The sequence below is a fragment of the Culex pipiens genome, chromosome 1 (genome assembly GCF_016801865.2).
Source record: "Culex pipiens pallens isolate TS chromosome 1, TS_CPP_V2, whole genome shotgun sequence".
Lineage (NCBI taxonomy): Eukaryota > Metazoa > Arthropoda > Insecta > Diptera > Culicidae > Culex > Culex pipiens.
Window position 1 is genome coordinate 76311743 of NC_068937.1, and position 22547 is coordinate 76334289.

At 36.2% G+C, this 22547-nt stretch overlaps 1 protein-coding gene and 1 long non-coding RNA gene across 9 annotated transcripts in view; one reads left to right on the plus strand and one right to left on the minus strand.

Moving 5' to 3' along the window:
- The window catches only part of LOC120429837 (teneurin-a), a 463678-nt gene that overhangs the window by 20875 nt on the left and 420256 nt on the right, over positions 1–22547 (minus strand). For 7 of the 8 annotated variants that reach the window (XM_052708830.1, XM_052708822.1, XM_052708815.1 and 4 more), the window contains 2 exons: positions 19040–19213; positions 8493–8599 (listed from right to left, as the gene is read on the minus strand). In XM_052708830.1, coding sequence (XP_052564790.1) covers positions 8493–8599; positions 19040–19213 — 281 coding nt within the window. The remainder of the gene's footprint in view (positions 1–8492; positions 8600–19039; positions 19214–22547) is intronic. The other variant, XM_052708834.1, reaches the window with a different exon arrangement.
- Positions 335–22547, plus strand: part of LOC120424820 (uncharacterized) — a 100906-nt gene continuing 78693 nt past the window's right edge. Inside the window, exon 1 of the long non-coding RNA XR_008212248.1 lies at positions 335–1707. This is a non-coding gene — a long non-coding RNA (uncharacterized LOC120424820). The remainder of the gene's footprint in view (positions 1708–22547) is intronic.

Genomic DNA, 22547 nt, shown 5'->3' on the forward strand with positions numbered 1-22547 from the left:
CCCGAGAAATTAATTCTCAGGTGTCTGGTAGTAGATTCCGACCTTGTAAAAAAAAAAAACTCACATACACTCACTCTATCTCTCTCTCTCTCTCTCTCTCTCTCTCTCTCTCTCTCTCTCTCTCTCTCTCTCTCTCTCTCTCTCTCTCTCTCTCTCTCTCTCTCTCACACACACACACACACACACACACACACACACACACACACACACACACACACACACATATATATATATATATATATATATATATATATATATATATATATATATATATATATATATATATATATATATATATATATATATGTATATATATATATATATTTATATAAGTTATAAAGATCCCATTATGAAAGGGGGGAAGTTTCGAAATAAATAACGCCGACGCGTTGTGTTAGACTGTCCAAAACGTTCTGATTTTATTGTGATCGAAAAGTCCCCCAGAGCCTCACACACGAGGTACTGAGGTTTTGCTTGCAAAGCATTAATCGAGCTACTTGCTTCAATCGCGGCGAGGTAAACGAAGTTTAGCTTTGTTCGCAGTTTGGGTTACTGTTGCCGGCTGTGCTGACGATGTTGGTGGCGTCGATCAATTATGCGGAAAGCAATTTCCGTAACTGCTCCCTCACCAAGAAAGGATCGTCCCGATCCGTATCGACTGCACATAAATTTTCCATCGGAAAGAACTACCAAACAGGTCACTCAGCGAGTTTGAAATATCTTAAGCTTCTTTGGTGATGTTTGAGGCATTATAGTTGTTGCTGTTTTGTAATTAAGTGTTACAAATATTTGTAATCAAAGATTACGTAATCCTTAATTACATCTTCATTTATTACACTTTTGTAACTCTGAATTACAAATTGAGATTTGTAATTAGCTATTACAAACAAACTATTATTTCATTGTAATGTTTCCTCACAACAATTTCAAACACACTCGATTAACTGAATTTTTTTTGCTGCATAATTTTGAAATGGTTTTCTTTGTTTTTTTTATCACTCACACACCTTCTAAAAAATAAATTTTGAATCGTGTTTTTTCCTTTTGTCAAATTAGTTAATCTGATCATGCTGAATTATTTAAATGATTTCCGAATTGCTGATTTTGTTTTTACTCACACACACACTCACTTAACTTATCAAATTTGGAAAAATATTTTTGAATTTTGAATTTAGATTTTTTTCACTTTAAATTTTGTTGCTTGTTGAAAATCCGGGTAACGCTGTTCCTTTGTCTCCCTCGTCGAAGGTGTTGAAATCCATGTCGTGCTGCGCTCCTGAACTCGGTTCTGAGTTTTTCGCGATGTGCACACGATGGTATCACGCCTCTTGCCGAAGTATCCAGTGGATAACGTTGGTTCATCTTCTTCGGTCGGTGGCTGCTTCACCAGGTAATTTCCTTGGCTGCTTCACTCCTGATCTCCAGAGCCGTTGGTGACGAATTTCTGCTGAATGAACAACTGCCGTGTTTTTCGCATTAACTTGCACTTTTGGTCTCACTACCGAGATTTTCGCGAACGACCACTTCAATCACTGGGCACAGCCACCTTCCGGCGAAGACTCGACTGCGCCAGTTATAAAGATCCCATTATGAAAGGGGGGAAGTTTCGAAATAAATAACGCCGACGCGTTGTGTTAGACGGTCCAAAACGTTCTGATTTTATTGTGATCGAAAAGTCCCCCAGAGCCTCACACACGAGGTACTGAGGTTTTGCTTGCAAAGCATTAATCGAGCTACTTGCTTCAATCGCGGCGAGGTAAACGAAGTTTAGCTTTGTTCGCAGTTTGGGTTACTGTTGCCGGCTGTGCTGACGATGTTGGTGGCGTCGATCAATTATGCGGAAAGCAATTTCCGTAACTTATATATATATATATATATATATATATATATATATATATATATATATATTATATATATATATATATATATATATATATATATATATATATATATATATATATATATATATATATATATATATATATATATATACACACACACACACACACACACACACACAAAACTTGATTTGCAAAAAAAAAAAACATCTATATATATATGAGCAATTCTCTACCAAAACCGGAAATGGATTTTATTTGTATTTTTTGATTTGGCTTAAACTTTGTGGGGGCCTTCCCTGTGACCAAATAAGCTATTTTGTGTCATTGGTTCACCCATACAAGTCTCCATACAATTTTGGCTGCTGTCCATACAAAAATGGTATGTAAATATTCAAACAGCTGTAACTTTTGAGTGAATTTTCTGATCAATTTGGTGTCTTCGGAAAAGTTGTAGGTATTGTTAAGGACAATTGAGAAAAAAATATGTACACGGAAAAAAAAATTTGCAGATTTTTTTATCAACTTTTTTTTCACTAAAACTCATTTTCCCAAAATACGTATTTTTTGATTTTCGAGATTTTTTGATATGTTTTACTGGACAAAAATCCGCAACTTTTGAGCTATAGAGAAACATGATCAAAAAATCTGCCGCCAAGTTATGAATTTTTGAAAAAATAGTGATTTTTGGAAAAAATCCAAATTTCATGCAAAAACAAATTTGAAATCAATTTTTAATGCAAAATCGAATTTGCAATCGAAAACTACTTTACAATTTTTTTGATAAAGGGCTTCGTTTTCAAGATATAGGCACCGAAAGTTTGATTTTAGCAAAATATTTGCAGTTTTTCGATTTTTTAAAATAGTGACCATGAGCGACCATTTCTAAAAATATTTTTTTTGAAAAGTTCAGAAAATTTGCTATAAAATTGTCCAAGAGACATTGAAGATTGGACCTCGGGTTGCTGAGATACAGCCGCTTTAAGAAAAAGAAACACGAAAATTGAAGTTTTCTAAGTCTCACCAAAGCAACCCACCATTTTCTAATGTTGATATCTCAGCAACTAATGGTCCGATTTTCAATGTTAATACATGAAACATTCGTGAAATTTTCCGATCTTTTCGAAAAAAATATTTTGAAAAAAATTAAATCAAGACTAACATTTTAAAAGGGCCAAACATTGAATATTACGCCCATTTAAAATGTTAGTCTTGATTTAATTTTTTTCAAAATATTTTTTTCGAAAAGATCGGAAAATTTCACGAATGTTTCATGTATTAACATTGAAAATCGGACCATTAGTTGCTGAGATATCAACATTAGAAAATGGTGGGTTGCTTTGGTGAGACTTAGAAAACTTCAATTTTCGTGTTTCTTTTTCTTAAAGCGGCTGTATCTCAGCAACCCGAGGTCCAATCTTCAATGTCTCTTGGACAATTTTATAGCAAATTTTCTGAACTTTTCAAAAAAAATATTTTTAGAAATGGTCGCTCATGGTCACTATTTTTAAAAATCGAAAAACTGCAAATATTTTGCTAAAATCAAACTTTCGGTGCCTATATCTTGAAAACGAAGCCCTTTATCAAAAAAAATGTAAAGTAGTTTTCGATTGCAAATTCAATTTTGCATTAAAAAATAACTTCAAATTTGTTTTTGCATGAAATTTGGATTTTTTTCCAAAAATCACTATTTTTCAAAAATTCATAACTTGGTGGCAGATTTTTTGACCATGTTTCTCTATAGCTCAAAAGTTGCGGATTTTAGTCCCCTAAAACATATCAAAAAATCTCGAAAATCAAAAAATACGTATTTTGGGAAATTGAGTTTTAGTGAAAAAAAAAAGTTGATAAAAAAATCTGCAAATTTTTTTTCCGTGTACCTATTTTTTCTCAATTGTCCTCAACAATACCTACAACTTTGCCGAAGACACCAAATTGATCAGAAAATTCACTCAAAAGTTACAGCTGTTTGAATATTTACATACCATTTTTGTATGGACAGCAGCCAAAATTGTATGGAGACTTGTATGGGTGAACCAATGACACAAAATAGCTTATTTGGTCATAGGGAAGGCCCCCACAAAGTTTGAGTCAAATAAAAAAATACAAAAAATAAAAATGGTCGAAATCGGCCGATTTCGTAGAGAGTTGCTCATATATAAAATTTCGACGGTTTTCTTCGAACGCGAATCAATTCAGAAAGGAACGTCGGATCGAGGTGCTTTTTGTTGCGTTGAGTTCGTATAAGCCCAAGGAAGGTTCTTACGCCAAAAAGTTACAACTTTGGCCACTCTGGAACCGATTCCGGAAAATCTGCAGATTGAATGGGAAAAGTTACGTAACATCAAATTTTGATCACAGGAGGCTAAATAAGCGAAAAAGTTAAAAACGTCAACAAACGAAAAAAAGGCAGAACGAAGTTTGTCGTGTAAGGCTTGTTTTTTTATATATGTTTTAGGGGACAACAAATGCCATTTTTTCTGAAATTTCCAGGTTGTGCAAAAAAGCATTGACCGAGTTATGATTTTTTTGTCAATACGGATTTTTTTTAAAACATCGAAATATTGGTCGCAAAAATTTTTCAACTTCATTTTTGATGTAAAATCTTATTTGCAATCAAAATGTACTCTAGTGAAATATTGATAAATTGCAACGTTTTCAAGTTAAAGCCATTTTTAAGTAACTTTTTTTTGAAAATAGTCGCAGTTTTTCATTTTTTTTAAATTAGTGCACATGTTTGCTCACTTTTGAAAAAAAGTATTTGTGAAAAGCTGAGAAAATTCTCTATATTTTTTGAGCTTTGTTGATACGACCCATAGCTGCTGAGAAATTGCCATGCAAAGATTTGAAAACAGGAAATTTGATGTTTTCTAAGTCTCACCCAAACAAACCACCATTTTCTAATGTCGATATCTCAGCAACTAATGTTCCGATTTTCAATGTTAAAATATGAAACATTCAATATTACACCCTTTTAAAATGTTAGTCTTGGTTAATAATTTTTATAAATATTTTTTTCGAAAAGATCGAAAAATTTCACGAATGTTTCATGTTTTAACATTGTAAATCGGACCATTAGTTGCTGAGATATCGACATTAGAAAATGGTGGGTTGTTTGGGTGAGACTTAGAAAACATCAATTCCGTAGTAACAGTTCAATAGGGTGAATCTGAGTTTGTAAACAAGCAGTCTATCGTCGTCGGTCTATCCCTTTTGCTCAAGTCGACGTCGTCGTGCTATCTTGTCGCACTCGCCATTTTGACGTTCCGAGAAAAACGCGTTTTAATGTTTGACCTTGAATATACAAAAAACGAGAGCACGCAATGTAAACAATAACAAACAAGTTGAAGTTGGTTGCTGGAGTCCCGAGTTATAATTATAGATGTTTATGACTACCGTCTAGCTTGTACGTGCGACAAACGCATCCTGACTTTCCTGGCCTGAAATCCCTTTGGCCTTTTGTCGCACTTACATCAATTTTTTATGTAAAGTGACAAAAATGCACGGAGTTTTTTCGGTTTTTGTTGAATATCTCAGGATTGAAATCGAATTTTGGGGATCTGTGAAGGTCAAAAGGTGAGATATTGTGAGCTGCACAACATGGCGCTCTTAACTCAATTTGGCCCAAAATGTACGTACGACAAGTTAGCACGATGGCGACGAAGTGACTTCAAGTAAGAGGGGGAGATACAGATTTTTGAATTTTCATACATCATTTTTGTATGAACAGCTGCCAAACTTGTATGGAAAATTACATGGACAAACTAATGATGCAAAATGGTTTCTTTGGGCATACCGAAGGCACCAAAAAAGTTTCAGTCGGATTAAAAAAAAAACAAAAAATAAATAAATGACCGAAATCTGAGAAAACTGCTATTCTTTGTTTTGATATGTATAGAAAACACTTACCATTTATTAAAAAAAAAATGTGCACGCAATCACGGTGCACTTTATCGATCTAATTTTGCTGGGCGACATAGGACGCCGTCTATTTTTAGACGATGACTCAGCACTTTTACACTCTTGCGCTTAAAAAAACAGGTGGCAGCACGATGTAACGCCACGTCCCTATAGTGCTTGCGCGCGAAGTCAACAGAAAGGCCAAACAACAGTAAATTGGGCGATCCCACAATAGATCTAACTACTGGTCGAGGTGGTAGATTACTCAGACAGGAAAAAAAATTATCGTTACACTATTTTTACAATCAATTGTTTATATGTACCTCCGTGTACGCACGAGAGCAAGCAGCAGTGAAGTGCTCTATCGTTTTTTTCGGATTTTTTTCGCTGTAATTGATTGTGATCACCCGCGAGTTTGCTTTTCCAGCATGCCAAAGGTCGGCCGTGGCCGTGGCAGTTCGAGTTCGGCCTCGAAAAACCCTCGGAGTTGGTCTACCGGCCGTGTGCAAAAAGGGTAAACAAACCAACGCCGTGTCGACCGCCATCGCGCAGGGGTGCGTGAGCGCAGACGGTATCGACAAAAAGTATTTTCGTCCCGGATATGTTCCGACATCACCAGTGCGAACCCGTTCAGGTACTTCCGGTGCCACGACCAACACGTCAACATGTGCCAACATTCCCATCAGGAACGAGTTCCAGAAGCTGAGCAACGACGAAGAAAACAACAATAACAACACCGACGGTAGCAGCACTACCGACGACGACGAATACGATGGACGTGCACGGAAGAAAGTGTCGACGTCATAAACGAACAATTCTCCGAAGGAACGTAGACCACCTCCAATTTTTGTTTTGGACACGTTGGCGGACGATATTGACGAGTTGCTGGAAGGCCTCGGATATTGTCTGAAAATCGGTAAGTCGTCAGTGCAAAACACATTCGACAAAAAGAACTTCAGCCTGGTTGTGGAGAAATTAAAGAGTAAAAACTTTAAGTTCTACACATTCGACCCCGTGCAGAAGACAGCTGTTAAGGTCGTCTTACAGGGGTACCAAGACCGCCCGATCTCCGACCTCAAGAAGGACCTCTCGCGGAAGACAACAGTCACAGGTACACACTCTCTGTACCTGTTGTACTTCGACCGCGGCACCGTCAAGATTCAAGACCTGCGGCGAAATAAGGCGTTGAACGGGTTTTGGGTAAACTGGCGGTTCTACTCAAAGAACTCATCGGACGTAGCACAATGCCACCGTTGCCAGAAATTCTATCCCCTTTCTCTTGCAATTTTAGTAAGTTTTTTCTAAAGTTTTCTTACACCGTGATACCGTTATTTACAAGCAATAATTGTTCCAAAATGGATTATGATGTAACACACAGCTGAAAGGAACTCCAAAACTCTGTAATGTACCTCGAAAGAATTTATTGTACCGTCAGTGGGGGTGACATTGGGTCTGGGGGTTGAGATTGTTGGGTCAAAGTGATTTTTACGGATTTTACCATTTCTCAGGTTATTCTCAATGAAACTGAATTTTGTTAAAAGGGTTGTGTAGGGGACATCTTAAGATGACTTCGCTGAAAAAATCTCGTTCCTAGAACAAATCCTGTTATTTCGGCAGATGTCTAAAGTTGGGGTACGTTTTTGGCCAAAAATTACCTCTCGAAAAACCATTTTTCTAATATTTTTGTTAGAATAGCTCGAAAACTACCCAAATGTTTGAAAATCTCCACATTAAACATTGTAGCGTGTCAATACGATTCCCTCGAACAAGAAACACTGTTGGATGACTTGTTTTTACCATATCGTTGTATTTGAGCATGATTTTAGTTTCATTTGACCCAATGTCACCCCCTCTAAGGGGTGAGATTGGGTCAATTTTCAAACTATTGGCATTTAAGGTAGTGTTCATCAAAATCCACCATATTTTGGAAAAATGTTAATAAACTATCTTAGAACAAATCTACGTTGAAAGATTTTCGATGTTATTTAAATTGTTTTTGTTATTAAGAAATTACGAGAGGTGTATCGTTTTTGACCCATAGTCACCCCCACTGACGGTATCTTGATTATTAACCAATAAAACCGAATTGAATTGAACAACCAATTGTTTAAAAAAGTGCGTTTTGGGATACTTGATCCCTGGATTTTTACAGTCACTGGAATCAGCCTCAAGGTCAATTAATTAGTTTAGTTTTTCGTACATGGTATTGTTATATATAAAATCAAAAGTTTGGTTGATTAAGAAGCATTTTGCTTATAATTTCTTCAAAATGTTAAAGGAGAGTCAAGTTACCCCTAACATTTTGAAAATGATCCGATGAGATCATCTGTTTAAATACCCTTATCAGCCAAACATAGTTGAATGTTTAAGCCTTCGATTCATGCAACAAGTTCAAAGTTTTGTGAGAGAGTAACAGATATATGTGCGATACAAAAGAAGGGGATCAAGACTCCCCACTCTCCCCTATACATTTCATATTGTATTGGTATCTATGTAAACTTTTTCTTGCCCAATTTGTTATCATTTGCACACAGAATTTCCTAGCGACAAAACTCGACGATACACCAACTCAAACGGACTCGCGGCTCGCGAAACCTCAGAACACACAGATGCCGGTGTGCTATTTTATTCTATCTAGATAGGAATATCAGCAAGCTTAGTACAAAAGAGCACACTGGCATCGATGCATTGAATAAATGTTATTAGGTATGTGTTAAGTTTCCTTAAATTCTATTGCACAGTTTAAGAACTTACCAGCGAAGTATGCCAGCATTGCAGTTAGTACCACGGAGAGCAATATTAAGGCAATACTAAAACATTTCCAAGAACATCGATGCTGACACCGTTTGTCAATATGAAACCTGGAAATATAAAATGAATAAATTTGTAATTGTTATAAAAACATATATGTCTCGGGTTAGTTTGCAACAGGTCCTGCCATTTGCCAAAGCTGTTCTTCAATCGTATCTCTGTCCAAATACGAATCAAATATTTGAAAAATGCCTTAAATTATTCATTTGCACGTTCTTCAAATGCTCTTGACCTAAAAACAATGATAATTCAGTTTGTTTTAGAGAAAATTGCAAACAAGTGCTGGAGGTCGTGATAACTGATAATACCTTTTGCCAACTATCCCGAGGTTGATGATATCTTGGCCCATTTTTGAAAATATGTTATTCAAAGAGCTGAGAATTTTTTTCTCAAATTTTCCTTTTTGGACATTAAAAATGGGACAAACATGATAAAATGAAATTTCGAGTACAAAAATAATATGCCTTACATTTCAAAAGGATCAGAAATTGCGTTCCAAACTAGTTTAAACTATTAGGCTTGATTAACAAAAAGATAATATGTTATTCGATGGATTGGATATTTTCACATAAATTTCTGTTCGTGCGTGTGGTCAGTTTGGGGGATTTTGCACACTATTTTTAAACATTGTTTTCAATTACGTGAGTAAAACAGTTTTATGGCGCAGCCGTTTTTTACAAAACAAGGTCTTCCGTATTCGACCGTTAATTGCTGACTAAAATCTAAAATCCATCGTACATCGGAGGCTGGCAGGGAGAGAACAATAGAGCGAAGTTTCCCACTGCTCTCCTCTGGTTCTGATCAGAGATGGATCAGGGACGGTGTGGGAAAGACAGGAACAGTGAACAGTGTGATACGAAATTCCAACGAAAAATCCATTCTAGCGATACAAAGACCCCCAAAACGGTGTTATACCCACTCCAAAATGTTTATTTAGCATTTCTATGGTTATATATTGGCATTTAGTTAAATTGAAAGTTTGCAAAATTAAGTTTAGATACGTTTTATATAGTATTTCCAGAGTTATATAAACTTTTATACTAAGTAGTTAGTAAACTTTGTATTCAATCCAAATTATTTTTTTAATCAGTCAAGGATGCCTATTTTGAGTTGGGAGACTGGATTTATAATGATTTGTTAACAAATAACATTATTTATGTTAATTTTTCGAAAGGTGTACAAACTTTTTTTTGCACCATTTTTTATTTCTGTAATAGTATTTGTTATATAACTTTTTATAGAAATCATCTTTTCATGAGCTTTTTATACCAAAATGTTCGGCATGAGTTTCTGAACAAAACGTAGTACTAGGTTTCTGTCAAACTTTAAATTGTTTACATGTTTTATCACAAAATGTGCATAGTGCCCAAGGGGTGTAAATACTCTTTTTACATACTGTATGGGTCATTCTCTAGCTCACAAAGTAGTTGCGAAGACCCGTCTTCGATTTGCGTGAAATTTTCTCCTTAGGGGTAATTTTAGTATCTTAGCAATTCTCTCCGCTAACCACCGCACCACGAGGCCCTGCGGTATTCCCAAAGAAGTCATTTTGCATCATTAGTTTGTCAATGTAATTTTCCATACAAAAATGATGCATGAAAATTCAAAAATCTGTATCTTTTAAAGTAATTGTTTGATCGATTTGGTGTCTTCGGCAAAGTTGTAGGTTTGGATATGGACTACACTGAAAAAAATTATGCATCGTAAAAAAATTTTGGTGATTTTTTATTTAACTTTTTGTTACTAAAACTTAATTTGCAAAAAATCACTATTTTTATTTTTTTATATTTTTTTATATGTTTTAGGGGACATAAAATGCTAACTTTTCAGTAATTTCCAGGTTGTCTTTGACCGAGTTATCAATACTGATTTTTGTTTAAATTGAAATACTGGTCGCAAAAAATTTTCAACTTCATTTTTCGATGCAAATTTGCAATCAAAAAGTACTCCAGTGAAACTTTTATAAAGTGCACCGTTTTCAAGCTAAAGCCATTTTTAAGTAACATTTTTGAAAATAGTAGCAGTTTTTATTTTTTTAAATTAGTGCACATGTTTGCCCACTTTTGAAAAAACTATTTGTGAAAAGCTGAAAAAATTCTCTATATTTTGCTTTTTTGAACTTTGTTGATACGACCCTTAGTTGCTGAGATATTGCCATGCAAAGGTTTAAAAACGGCAAAAAAATCAACTTTTTTCACAAAACTGCGATAACTTTCAAATTTTAGCGATGACCTATACATCTTTGGGTACCAACATTTTTGTAATTAAAATACGCAACGTTTGGTACCCTAACATGTAAAGGTCATCGCTGAAATTTAAAAGTTATCGCAGTTTTAGTGATAATGTTGATTTTTTTGATGATTTCGTCATTTTCCTGTGTTTACTCAGAGTTTATATTCAAAAAATCATATCTCGGCAACGTACGGTTCAACATCGCCAATTTTTTTTATATATAATGTGAAATTTTTCGAGGAATCCGATAAAAATATTTTCAGACATAGGCTCTTTGGTCCAGACACGGCCAAAACGCCATTTTTTAGTTTTCATACGGCTTTTTCAGATGTTAAGCTAGATTTTTGAAACTTCTTACTATTTTTTTCAAATAGTCAAACTCATACCCTTTCTTTTGCGTCTATGACAGCTAATATCGGATGAAATGACGCGGAGATTTGATTTTTTGAAAAAAGTGGTTTTTGCGAAAAATGACGAAAATTGCCATTTTTCGAACCACGTGCTAGGGTGGTAGGTCACCCTAATGGTCAAATAAAAAAATATGGGTCTAATTATTTTAGCCAAGGAACCCCCAGAAAAATTTTGAGCCCTATCGGTGAACTTTAGGCTCTTTTCAAATGGAATTGCTGTATATATAAACAAATGTGTTTTTTTGCAAATCAAGTTTTAGTGACAAAAAGTTAAATTAAAAACTAACTTAATCCACCTATGTGGTTGATGCCTTCCTCACTTTTTACCAACAATGGGTAATATGAGTGGTTTGGACACATATTTCAGCTATTTTTTTTAGATCCAGAAAAATAAGTGTTAATTTAATTTAATCGGTCTTTATCGGTGAAAGTTGACGCAAATTTTAGAAGAAAGATAATGGAATTTTAGGTGGATAGGTCGACTAAGAGTCATAGAAGAAGATATCTTGACTTTTTTTTGATAACGTCCTATAAACAAATGTAAACATTGAGTGTATCCCTTTCACACCTTATGTCAAAGTCCATCGGAGTAAGCGGGATACACTCAATGTTTGCATTTGTTTATAGGACCTTATCAAAAAAAACTCAAGATATAAAGGACGGAAAACTAAGTCAGCGAAGGGCCATTTGAGAGAGTATGTGTGTGTGATCAAGTCTTTTAGCCTTCTAATTTGGCTCTGTACAAGTACTGAGCGAAACACACAGTAAATGTACAGAGACAACTTATTGCTGCAGCGTCATCCACATGACACCCGGACGGCCAAAAGAAATGATCGCACACCGCCTATACATACAACCGGCACGTTACTTTGGTTCTACCGATGACATTTATTGCGTTCGAATATTTCGGGGATGTGTCTTGAGCCTTGCTCTGGTAGCTTGGTATTCAAGACAAAGCCGTACTGCATTACCCTTGCGCTCCATAAATAGAACAGTTCTAATTTACTTTTCTTTTATCCGAAAACTTTTTATTCCCATATTGTTTTGGTCTATGACTCTTAGTCGACCTATCCACCTAAAATTCCATTCCATTTTCTTCTAAAATTTGCGTCAACTTTCACCGATAAAGACCGATTAAATTAAATTAACATCAGTTCTCGGTGACCAAAACAATATGGGAATAAAAAGTTTTCGGATAAAAGAAAAGTAAATTAGAACTGTTCTTTTTATGGAGCGCAAGGGTAATGCAGTACGGCTTTGTCTTGAATACCAAGCTACCAGAGCAAGGCTCAAGACACATCCCCGAAATATTCGAACGCAATAAATGTCATCGGTAGAACCAAAGTAACGTGCCGGTTGTATGTATAGGCGGTGTGCGATCATTTCTTTTGGTCGTCCGGGTGTCATATGGATGACGCTGCAGGAATAAGTTGTCTCTGTACATTTACTGTGTGTTTCGCTCAGTACTTGTACAGAGCCAAATTAGAAGGCTAAAAGACTTGATCACACACACATACTCTCTCAAATGGCCCTTCGCTGACTTAGTTTTCCGTCCTTTATATCTTCTTCTATGACTCTTAGTCGACCTATCCACCTAAAATTCCATTATCTTTCTTCTAAAATTTGCGTCAACTTTCACCGATAAAGACCGATTAAATTAAATTAACATCAGTTCTCGGTGACCAAAACAATATGGGAAGAAAAATAAGTACACAGATATAATTTAGGAGGTCATAACTCGAGACAGGGTTGCCAGATCGTCAATGTTGTGGACTCGTTGGAAAGGTCTCTTTATTACCTAACCAACGATGGGTCGGATGATGAATCCGGACATCGTTTACATACATTTAAGTGAGATCCGGCTTCAAAAAAGTAGGGTAGAGTAGTCATCAATGAGACACGGGGAACAATGATAAAATGGCTCTCACAAGTCGTAGTTTCAACCAATCAGGCTCATATTTGGAGGAAAGGTGTGTCTACTGGATACACGTCTGCCATATTAGTGGCTTTGGTTATGGACGCTCCCTTGAAAAGTTATTCATAAATGTTTGATTCTGGGGTGTGAATATAAATTATGAACAAAAAATACTTTTTCGCTCGTAGGCTGCCATTTACACCAAAACTAATATTTCTTCAAATTTCTTTCGACGTTCCATAGGGATTGAGTTGGGCTACAATGTCCTTTCATTAGATTTGGCCAAAATTTAGAATATACCCAGAATCCAGGACTGTCTTATTGTTCCCCACTCATTTCAGCCCATGGGTAACAATGAGACACTTTGATTTTTCTTCATTATACTTTTCAAAATCGATGGAAATCTTTCTAAACATGAATTAAAAGTGAGTTTTGGCATATTTATAGAGTTTAAACTTCATTTTACCATAAATACAAAGTTATTTTGTATTATATGGATTTACAAAATTTAAATACTTTTTGGTGTAACTTTTGTTAATAAAAGTTTCATGTTGGCAAAATTGCTCTAAAATTTTCAAGGCAAGTCACCTGCAAAGGAACAATACAAAAACATGATGTTTTACTAGAAAAATGTTGATTTTCGTAGATTGTCTCATTGTTCCCCAGCTGTCTCATTGTTCCTGCCAAGTGCGTCTACAATGAGACAGTTCAATAACTCTGGCTGTAGATGTCGGATCGATATCATATTTTGGTCAATCTTAGAACACATTAAAAAAAGATAATGCAACAAAAAGCTCATTAAAACATGGTGATGAAAAAAATAGAAAAATCGTTGAAAGTTTAAAACCAAAAGTGTCTCATTGATGACTACCCTACCCTACATAAATATCACTTAAGTGGTTATAACTCGAGACAGGGTTGCCAGATCTTCAATGTTGTGGACTCGTTGGAAAGGTCTCTTGATTACCTAACCAACGATGGGTCGGATGATGAATCCGGACATCGTTTACATGCATATAAATGAGATCCGGATATATGTGAAAACACATTTTTATACATAACTTTTGAACTAGTTATCAAAACTTCAAACAATTCAATAGCGATGTATGGGACCCTAAACCAAGTCGAATGCACCTGGTTTGGTCAAAATTGGTTCAGCCAGTGCTGAGAAAACTCTTTGAGAATTTTGGTCACATACATACATACACACACACATACACACACACAGACATTTGTTCAGTTTTCGATTCTGAGTCGATATGTATACATGAAGGTGGGTATTTGAGCTTTTAATAAAAAGTTCATTTTTAGAGCAGGATTATAGCCTTACCTCAGTGAGGAAGGCAAAATCACCAAACAAATTTTTACGTTGTATCATTACAACTTTGTCGACGACACTAAATCGATAAAAAAAATCCTTCAAAAGATATAGATTTTTTAATTTTCATACATCAAACTAATGATGCAAATTGGCTTCTTTGGGCATACCGAAGGCACCAAAAAAGTTCCAGCCACCTTAAAAACTAAATTCATTGAAATATTCAAAATCATTAGAACGAGTAAACTACGAACTGTATTTCAAGATGAATGCTCCAAGCGTTCTTACTTGTTCCTGGCGAGTTTTGCAACCACGCAGTGTTGTTGTCATCTCGATTAAGATGTTCAAAAGTTCTTGTGTTGAAAACTGTCTTCATCCGTTGATGCTGATTGGTTTTCCCTCGGTTGCTGACTGAAGCCTGGAGGAGTTGTATTCTCTGCAACTTTTTGCCGCGAATTCAATGGCAATGGCTGCAGATTTGGAACCACTCGAGCAGATCGTGCTCCTGGTGACGCCTAAGCAGGAAAATCCACGTCCGTGAAAGCTGATGGTGTTTTGCGACGATTTGATTGGTGCCTCGTCGTCGCTTGCTGCCGAATTTTTACAAACTCAGCTCGTTTTGGGCAGTTCCGATTCTTGGTCGAATGGTTGCCCCCACAGTTGAAGCATTAGACTTCGATGTTCGTTGATTGTGTGCTCACCTCCGCAGGTTGTACAACGACTCTTGATGGAACAGTTCCTTCCACCAAGTCCAAACTGCAAGCAGTTCGAACATTGTGTCACGTCACGGTGCACTGGACGATAATGTTCCCAAGTCACGATGATGTTGAAAATTGCCCGAACTGCCTTCAGCTCAGACGGCTTTGTTGTAAAACTTTTTTCCAATTTTCCAAATTTCCAAATCGTCACAATTCCAAGCTGAAAGTTATTGAAAACATGTCTTTTTTCGAATGTTCAAAAATTTATTGAGCCGTTCGGAGGGCGTCTCAAGACATCTAAAAATGAACCTCATACCAGAATTACCCGGGCCGGGTTCGGTGGTTTAGTGGTTAGCGTGGTAGCCTCTGAACCCCAGTATGGCCTGGGTTCAATCCCAGACGGACCCGATGGCATTTTTCGAGACGAGATTTGCCTGACCACGCCTTCCATCGGATGGGGAAGTAAAACGTCGGTCCATTTGCGTAAAAGAGATTTTGGGTGACTCACCACACATAACCTTCGGACGCCTAGAAATGAGCAGAAACTTGCAACAGAGACCTCAAAAGACCCGGGGGTCGTTAAAGTGGATTACTTTGCTTTTTTTTTTACCAGAATTACCCTTTAGAATTGTGTGACGCAAATCTAAGAGGGATAAGGGCAACATTTTTTAATTTGGTGTGATTTGGCAGAAAATGACCCATCTTAATTCGTGTCGATCACATCTAGGGTTTTTTTAAAAATGTAAAATTGTTCTCTTGCGTGATCAATTTTATGTTAACATTGAAAATCGGACTGTTCTGTGTTGCCAAGCTATCGTCAGTTAACACTGGAACGCCCAACGCATGTCTAACTTACGCGGACGCCCATGCCTCCCAAAAAAGTTGGAACGGTAACTTCAACTCGCTGGTTCTTGGACATGACTAAACCAATCGGACGTTTCTTTATTCTATAGATTTGTTAGGATGTCTAGATGATCATAGATCTTTGCAGAACTCAATTTGATCAAATCTGTAATTTTTGCGATCAAAAACATCGTTCCAACTAATTTTAAACGACTGCCTCCGCGGAATTTTTTGTTACACCCGAAACATATTTTAATAATTTAAGCTAAATAATCAGAATAATGTCAAGACAGATACGTTTCAGATGATTCTTTAAGGTATTATCCGCGCACCACCAAACCGAAGTGCGCATCTCTTCTTTTGCGCAAAAATTCTGTTGCGCCGTACAAAAATTGAGTGATTTGTCGTAAGCGTGTACATCAGCCTGTGGCGCAACAGGCTTTGACAGAATGCGCTCGTATTTCGATTTTTGTCTGCCTTCACAGTATGACTCAAATAATAAAATGTATTAGATGAGCAACTCTCTACGAAATCGGCCGATTTCGACCATTTTTATTTTTTGTATTTTTTTATTTGACTCAAACTTTGTGGGGGCCTTCCCTATGACCAAATAAGCTTTTTTGCGTCATTGGTTCACCCATACAAGTCTCCATACAATTTTGGCAGCTGTCCATACAAAAATGGTACGTAAATATTCAAACAGCTGTAACTTTTGAGTGAATTTTCTGATCAATTTGGTGTCTTCGGCAAAGTTGTAGGTATTGTTGAGGACTTTTGAAAAAAAAAAATAGGTACACGGAAAAACAAATTTGCAGATTTTTTAATCAACTTTTTTTTCACTAAAACTCAATTTCCCAAAATACGTATTTTTTGATTTTCGAGATTTTTTGATATGTTTTAGGAGACAAAAATCCGCAACTTTTGAGCTATAGAGAAACATGGTGAAAAAATCTGCCGCCGAGTTATGATTTTTTGAAAAAATAGTGAAACATTGAATATTACGCCCATTTAAAATGCTAGTCCTGATTTAAAAATGTTCAAAATATTTTTTTCGAAAAGATCGGAAAATTTCACGAATGTTTCATATTTTAACATTGAAAATCGGACCATTAGTTGCTGAGATATCGTCATTAGAAAATGGTGGGTTGCCCAAGTAACCAAACAGCACTAAAACAAGTCAGTGTCAGCACTACAAGCGCTTTACCAGCTGCGGATTATTTCTAACAAGTTTAGACATCTGCACTAAAAGCGCTTTTACAGCTGATTTGCGATCGGTTTTGGACTTTATATTTCTGATTTCCAGCTAGCCTCTACTGTTGTTGATCCAACCCTGCACAAAACGTCAAAAAAATTGAGAGAAGCAAAAATGTGGCTCTCTCTATTTCCCCTCCCCCTCTATTTTTGGTTTGTTTACTACCACGTTACCGACTCAGCTGTCCGTGTGGGGAAGAGCCGATTTTTTTGCGTGAAAGGTAGATGTTGGAGATGTGATGCCTTGATGCTTGAGTTTGCCGCCGATGTGTTGAATTTTCTGCGCCTTTATCCATTCGCCCAATTGGAAGTTGGCTTACCGCAGCTGTTTTTAAACCTAACAATGCTTGTACTTTGCATGATACCTAAAATAACTCTGTGATATATGCTCCGTCAGACTCTGCTGGGGCAGGTTCCTTCATTATGACCAGTACCCCAGTACCCACGGCGAATTCTGAAGATTCTTTAGGCACCGAAGAGGCCCGAAAAATGACAACCTTTAGGCCAACCTACATTTTTCAAAAGAAGCGATTCTCTTTCATAATAATCGCAACTTGATCGCAACATTAGTCCTCATTTTGTTTATTCAGCTCTTACGAAAAATTTCGATAAGGACTGAAAAAAACGACAGCACCTGCTAAAGCATGAAATCACGGTGAATCTCAGCCACCAACTGACAGCGGAAATTTTCTCCGCAGGTTTGTGATGGTTGTTCTAGTTGAAGGGATGAGCGAGTAAGAAATGTGTTTATTTTCGTTTGCTTCATTCTCTCTCTTTCACACCTCTACTGTGTTGCCAGTTAATGGGAAAAAATCCAGCAGTGTTGCTAGGAGCAGCATTAATTCAGCTGCATTTCAGCAAAGCCTAAAGCAATTGTTTTAGAGCTGATTTGTTTTGATCTTAGCTGTTTTATGACTAACTAGCTGGTGAATGCTGATGAACTGCTAATTTATGATTTATATTAATGCTGGATGGTTACTTGGGTGTTTTGGTGAGATTTAGAAAACTTCAATAATCGTGTTTCTTTTTCTTAAAGCGGCTCTATCTCAGCAACCCGATGTCCAATCTTCAATGTCTCTTAGACAATTTATAGCAAACTTTTCAAAAAAAAATATTTTCAGAAATGGTCACTAATGGTCACTATTTTTAAAAATCGAAAAACTGCAAATATTCCGCTAAAATCAAACTTTCGGTGGCTATATCTTGAAACCGGAGCCCTTTATTAAAAAATCTGTAAAGTACTTTTCGATTGCAAATTCAATTTTGCATTAAAAAATAATGCCAAACTTGTTTTTGCATGGAATTTCGATTTTTTCCAAAAATCACTATTTTTTCAAAAAATCATAACTCGGCGGCAGATTTTTTGACCATGTTTCTCTATAGCTCAAAAGTTGCGGATTTTTGTCTCCTAAAACATATCAAAAAATCTCGAAAATCAAAAAATACGTATTTTGGGAAATTGAGTTTAAGTGAAAAAAAAGTTGATTAAAAAATCTGCAAATTTTTTTTCCGTGTACCTATTTTTTTTTTCTCAAAAGTCCTTAACAATACCTACAACTTTGCCAAAGGCACCAAATTGATCAGAAAATTCACTCAAAGTTACAGCTGTTTCAATATTTACATACCATTTTTGTATGGACAGCTGCCAAAATTGTATGGAGACTTGTATGGGTGAACCAATGACGCAAAAAAGCTTATTTGGTCATAGGGAAGGTCCCCACAAAGTTTGAGCCAAATCAAAAAAATAAAAATAAAATCCATTTCCGGTTATGGTAGAGAATTGCTCAGATCATATGAAAAAGTTTAATTCAACAAATATTTACCTTGAGGGTGAGTATGGCGAGTAATGAGGCGCATGCCCAGAATGTGACGTTCTTAGGGGGAATACTGGCATTACTAGAGGCGAGGAACCACCAAGACGTGATCCTGTATTTGTGTTCGTGCTCGACATACCCTGTGTCATCTGTTGTTGATTTGATTGTAAGGTCGGTTGTAGTCTGAGAATTAGAAATAAGTGTAACAATCCTTCAGTATTACGTTTAAAAAAATGTTAGGTTGTTAAATGTTTATTTAAAAAAAAATATTAAATTAAAAAAATATATTACAAACTCAAGAAGCACTCGGGAAACACACAAATCATAATGCCTTTTCCTAATATTCAAAGCCGGAAAACGTGATTATGCTAAATGAAACAAAATTGATTCGTTTCGGATATCAGTTGGAATTGAATGTGAAATATTGATAAACATGCAATGAGTTGTTTGCGTTCTATGCAAGTGTAGGCGGAAGCTATGGATGAAAGGTGTGAAGACAAATCCAAAAAACAAAAATGGTGGGCCTTAAATTCGAGGAATCATCATCGAAGAGAAACATTAAAAATAGCGTGTGATAGTACTGACACGTTAAATAAACTTGAAACAATCGCGTGTTACGTTATCATATCATTGAAATCAGAATTTCGAATCAAGTCTGACGGCTTGAAATTGATTAATTTGAAAAACGTTGCCATAAAGGGAAAGACCATAATATAGCTGTAATGCTTTTTAAACACATTAAATGGCTTCTTACGGTCTGTTTAAAATCATGATTTACATTGAATTAAGTAGTTTGAAGCAAAACTATATCCCATCGCTTGTGTGCTATTTTATGACACGTCTGCTGTAGAAATGACGTGTTAAAAGGTATAATATTTTTACAACCATCAGCCCTATTTTTAAAATATTAAGAACGGTAATTGGGCGTGGTTGAACCAGCCATTTGATAACTGGACAGTATGTCAAACGCCAACAAACTATGATAAATCGAAATGATCTTGGGGTTAGTGTATGCAAAAAGCATGCTTGAAAACAAAATGTTTTTGTTATGTTTTTATGAACTTGTATAATACAATACAAGTTAACTAAAAGGTTACGCCGTTGAAATTTTGTGACTTGTTTTTCATTTGATATTTAATTTTTAGCACGGTGTGTTTTTTAGAACAAACTAATGATAAAAAATTCGGTATGTCTGATATTTGGCACCGTGAAAGAAGGGCTCGGGGGGTCTAAAGATTTTTTTTTTTAAGATTGAAGTGCCCATCATGTAAAAGGTAATAAGTCAAGAAATTTTGGAGAAAGGCACTATTCATTTCAGGAAATTGGGCATATCTCTGCTTATATAGAACCAAGACTGATACTTTTTTATGGAACTTGTTCAGAATATTTCTCGACAAATGATTTGGGAACGAAGCTTGATTTGGCGTCGGAGCCAAAAGCAAACCCTAAACCTTTCTTTAGTAAGAAAGGCAAAACTGTTTTCTACAATGTGATTGATTCTAAAATGTTTTAATGTAATGGTGTAATGTGGTAGAGGATTGACAAAATAATTTCGGAACCTATTGGGCAAGAAACAGCGTATTAAATAAATAATCTATGTTTTGCATTGCTTAACCCTCGGGAAGTCGCGTGTTTTTGCCTTTCTTACAAGTGCCCTTACAAACTGTGTACAAAGTACACGTACGCGACCTCCGGTGGGTTAATGCTCAAATTTGTATCCGGGCAATGCGTGCTGTATTTTCGTGACAAAGAAAAGATTTACTTTCGGACGTATCGGGGTTTCCAGCATGGATTTTGGGGTAATTTCAAAGAAAGCTAGAAATCTGGTTCGATTTTTTTTATTGGAGGTCAAATATTGGTCAAATATGGTTGGTTAGAGTCCCCAAGGCATATTCATTAGAAATTTCCCGAGCATGGGTAAATAAAAAGGGAAATGTGTAATAATACCTTTCTCTGGTTTTAATACCAAATTTTGGTATACCTGGACACTTTAAAATTTGTCTTGAGGATTATGCAAGACCAAAATTTGGTATCATACCGATTTAAGGCATTGCTTTGATATTGCAAAATTGCAGAATTTATCAATGGTCGAACACCACATTTTGGTATTATTTTGAAATTACAGTATTTTATCAAATTCTTCTGAAACTATGGGAAAATGTTGGCCAATTTTTACAAAATAATTAATTTTGCGCTAAAATGATGTCTCAAAACAAATGCTTTCATTGAAAACGGGAAATTTCAAACTTGATTTTCAACATTTTGATATACCCCTGAAAGTCAGGATACCACATTTTGGTATTATTTTGGTATTAAAGTGTTTCATCAAATTCCTCTACAACTATGGGACAGTTTTGACCATTTTTTATAAAATAATTAATTTCGCGCTAAAATGATGTCTCATAGCGAATGCTTTCATTGAAAACCGATAATTTCAAACTTGATTTTAAACATTTTTTAAATGACTTGAAATTGTAAAAAAAAATTTAAGTCAGGATAAACACATTTTGGTTTTAATTGTTTTATCAAATTCCTCTGAAACTATGGGATATTTTTTACCAATTTTGACAAGATAATCAATTTTGCGCTAAAATGACTTGAAACCCAAAAATGTTAAAGATGATTTTCGAATTTTCTGTAATACCCACTAAAATCAAAAAAATCAAATTAATCGCTCTACAGCATTGCCTTGGCGTTCTCGATTGCCACATTCCTACTCGAAACTAGGTGTTCGAAGGCTTGATTGTTGAGGCAATTGCAAACCTCTTTTTACAACTTAGCTTCCATCCACCCCGGGATTCAAACTGACGACCTTTGGATTGTTAATCCAACTGCCTACCAGCGACTCCACCGAGACAGGACCCAGCGGGACGACTCCTACACCTGGACTGAGCTAACGACCTAACCTTTTTAGATTAGTCTGGGGCCAACATTTACTTCCCGTCCGACGGAAGGCGTGATCAGACAATTCTCGTCTCGAAAAATGCCACCGTCTGGGATCGAACCCGACTGGGTGAGAGGCAATCACGCTTACCCCTATATCACGGTTCCCGGCAATACCCACTGAAAAGTTTTTAAAATCGTTATTGAATTTTGGTGAATTTCATTTTAATAACACTTATTTTTCAATCTTATTATTTTTCAGAAGCTTCAAGAACGTCAAGCACAAGCCGTTCATCAATGACAAATGTATTCGATGTGGTGAAGAATATCACAAAGGACAACATGGAATCATCAGGTGAGTAGAATTGGCTGTTGCATATGGATCAGTGCGTGGCTGAATGGTTACGCTGTCCGCTTTGTAAGCGGATGATTCTGGGTTCGATTCCCATCTGCTCTAACCTTCCATCGGATGAGGAAGTAAAATGTCGGTCCCGGCCTTGGTTGTTAGGCCGTTAAGTCATTCCAGGTGTAGTAGTCGTCTCCATGCCATACGTACAAACAACACACCAAACCAAGCCTACTCCGGTGGAATCGCTGGCGGCGGTTGGACTCGCAATCTGAAGGTCGTCAGTTC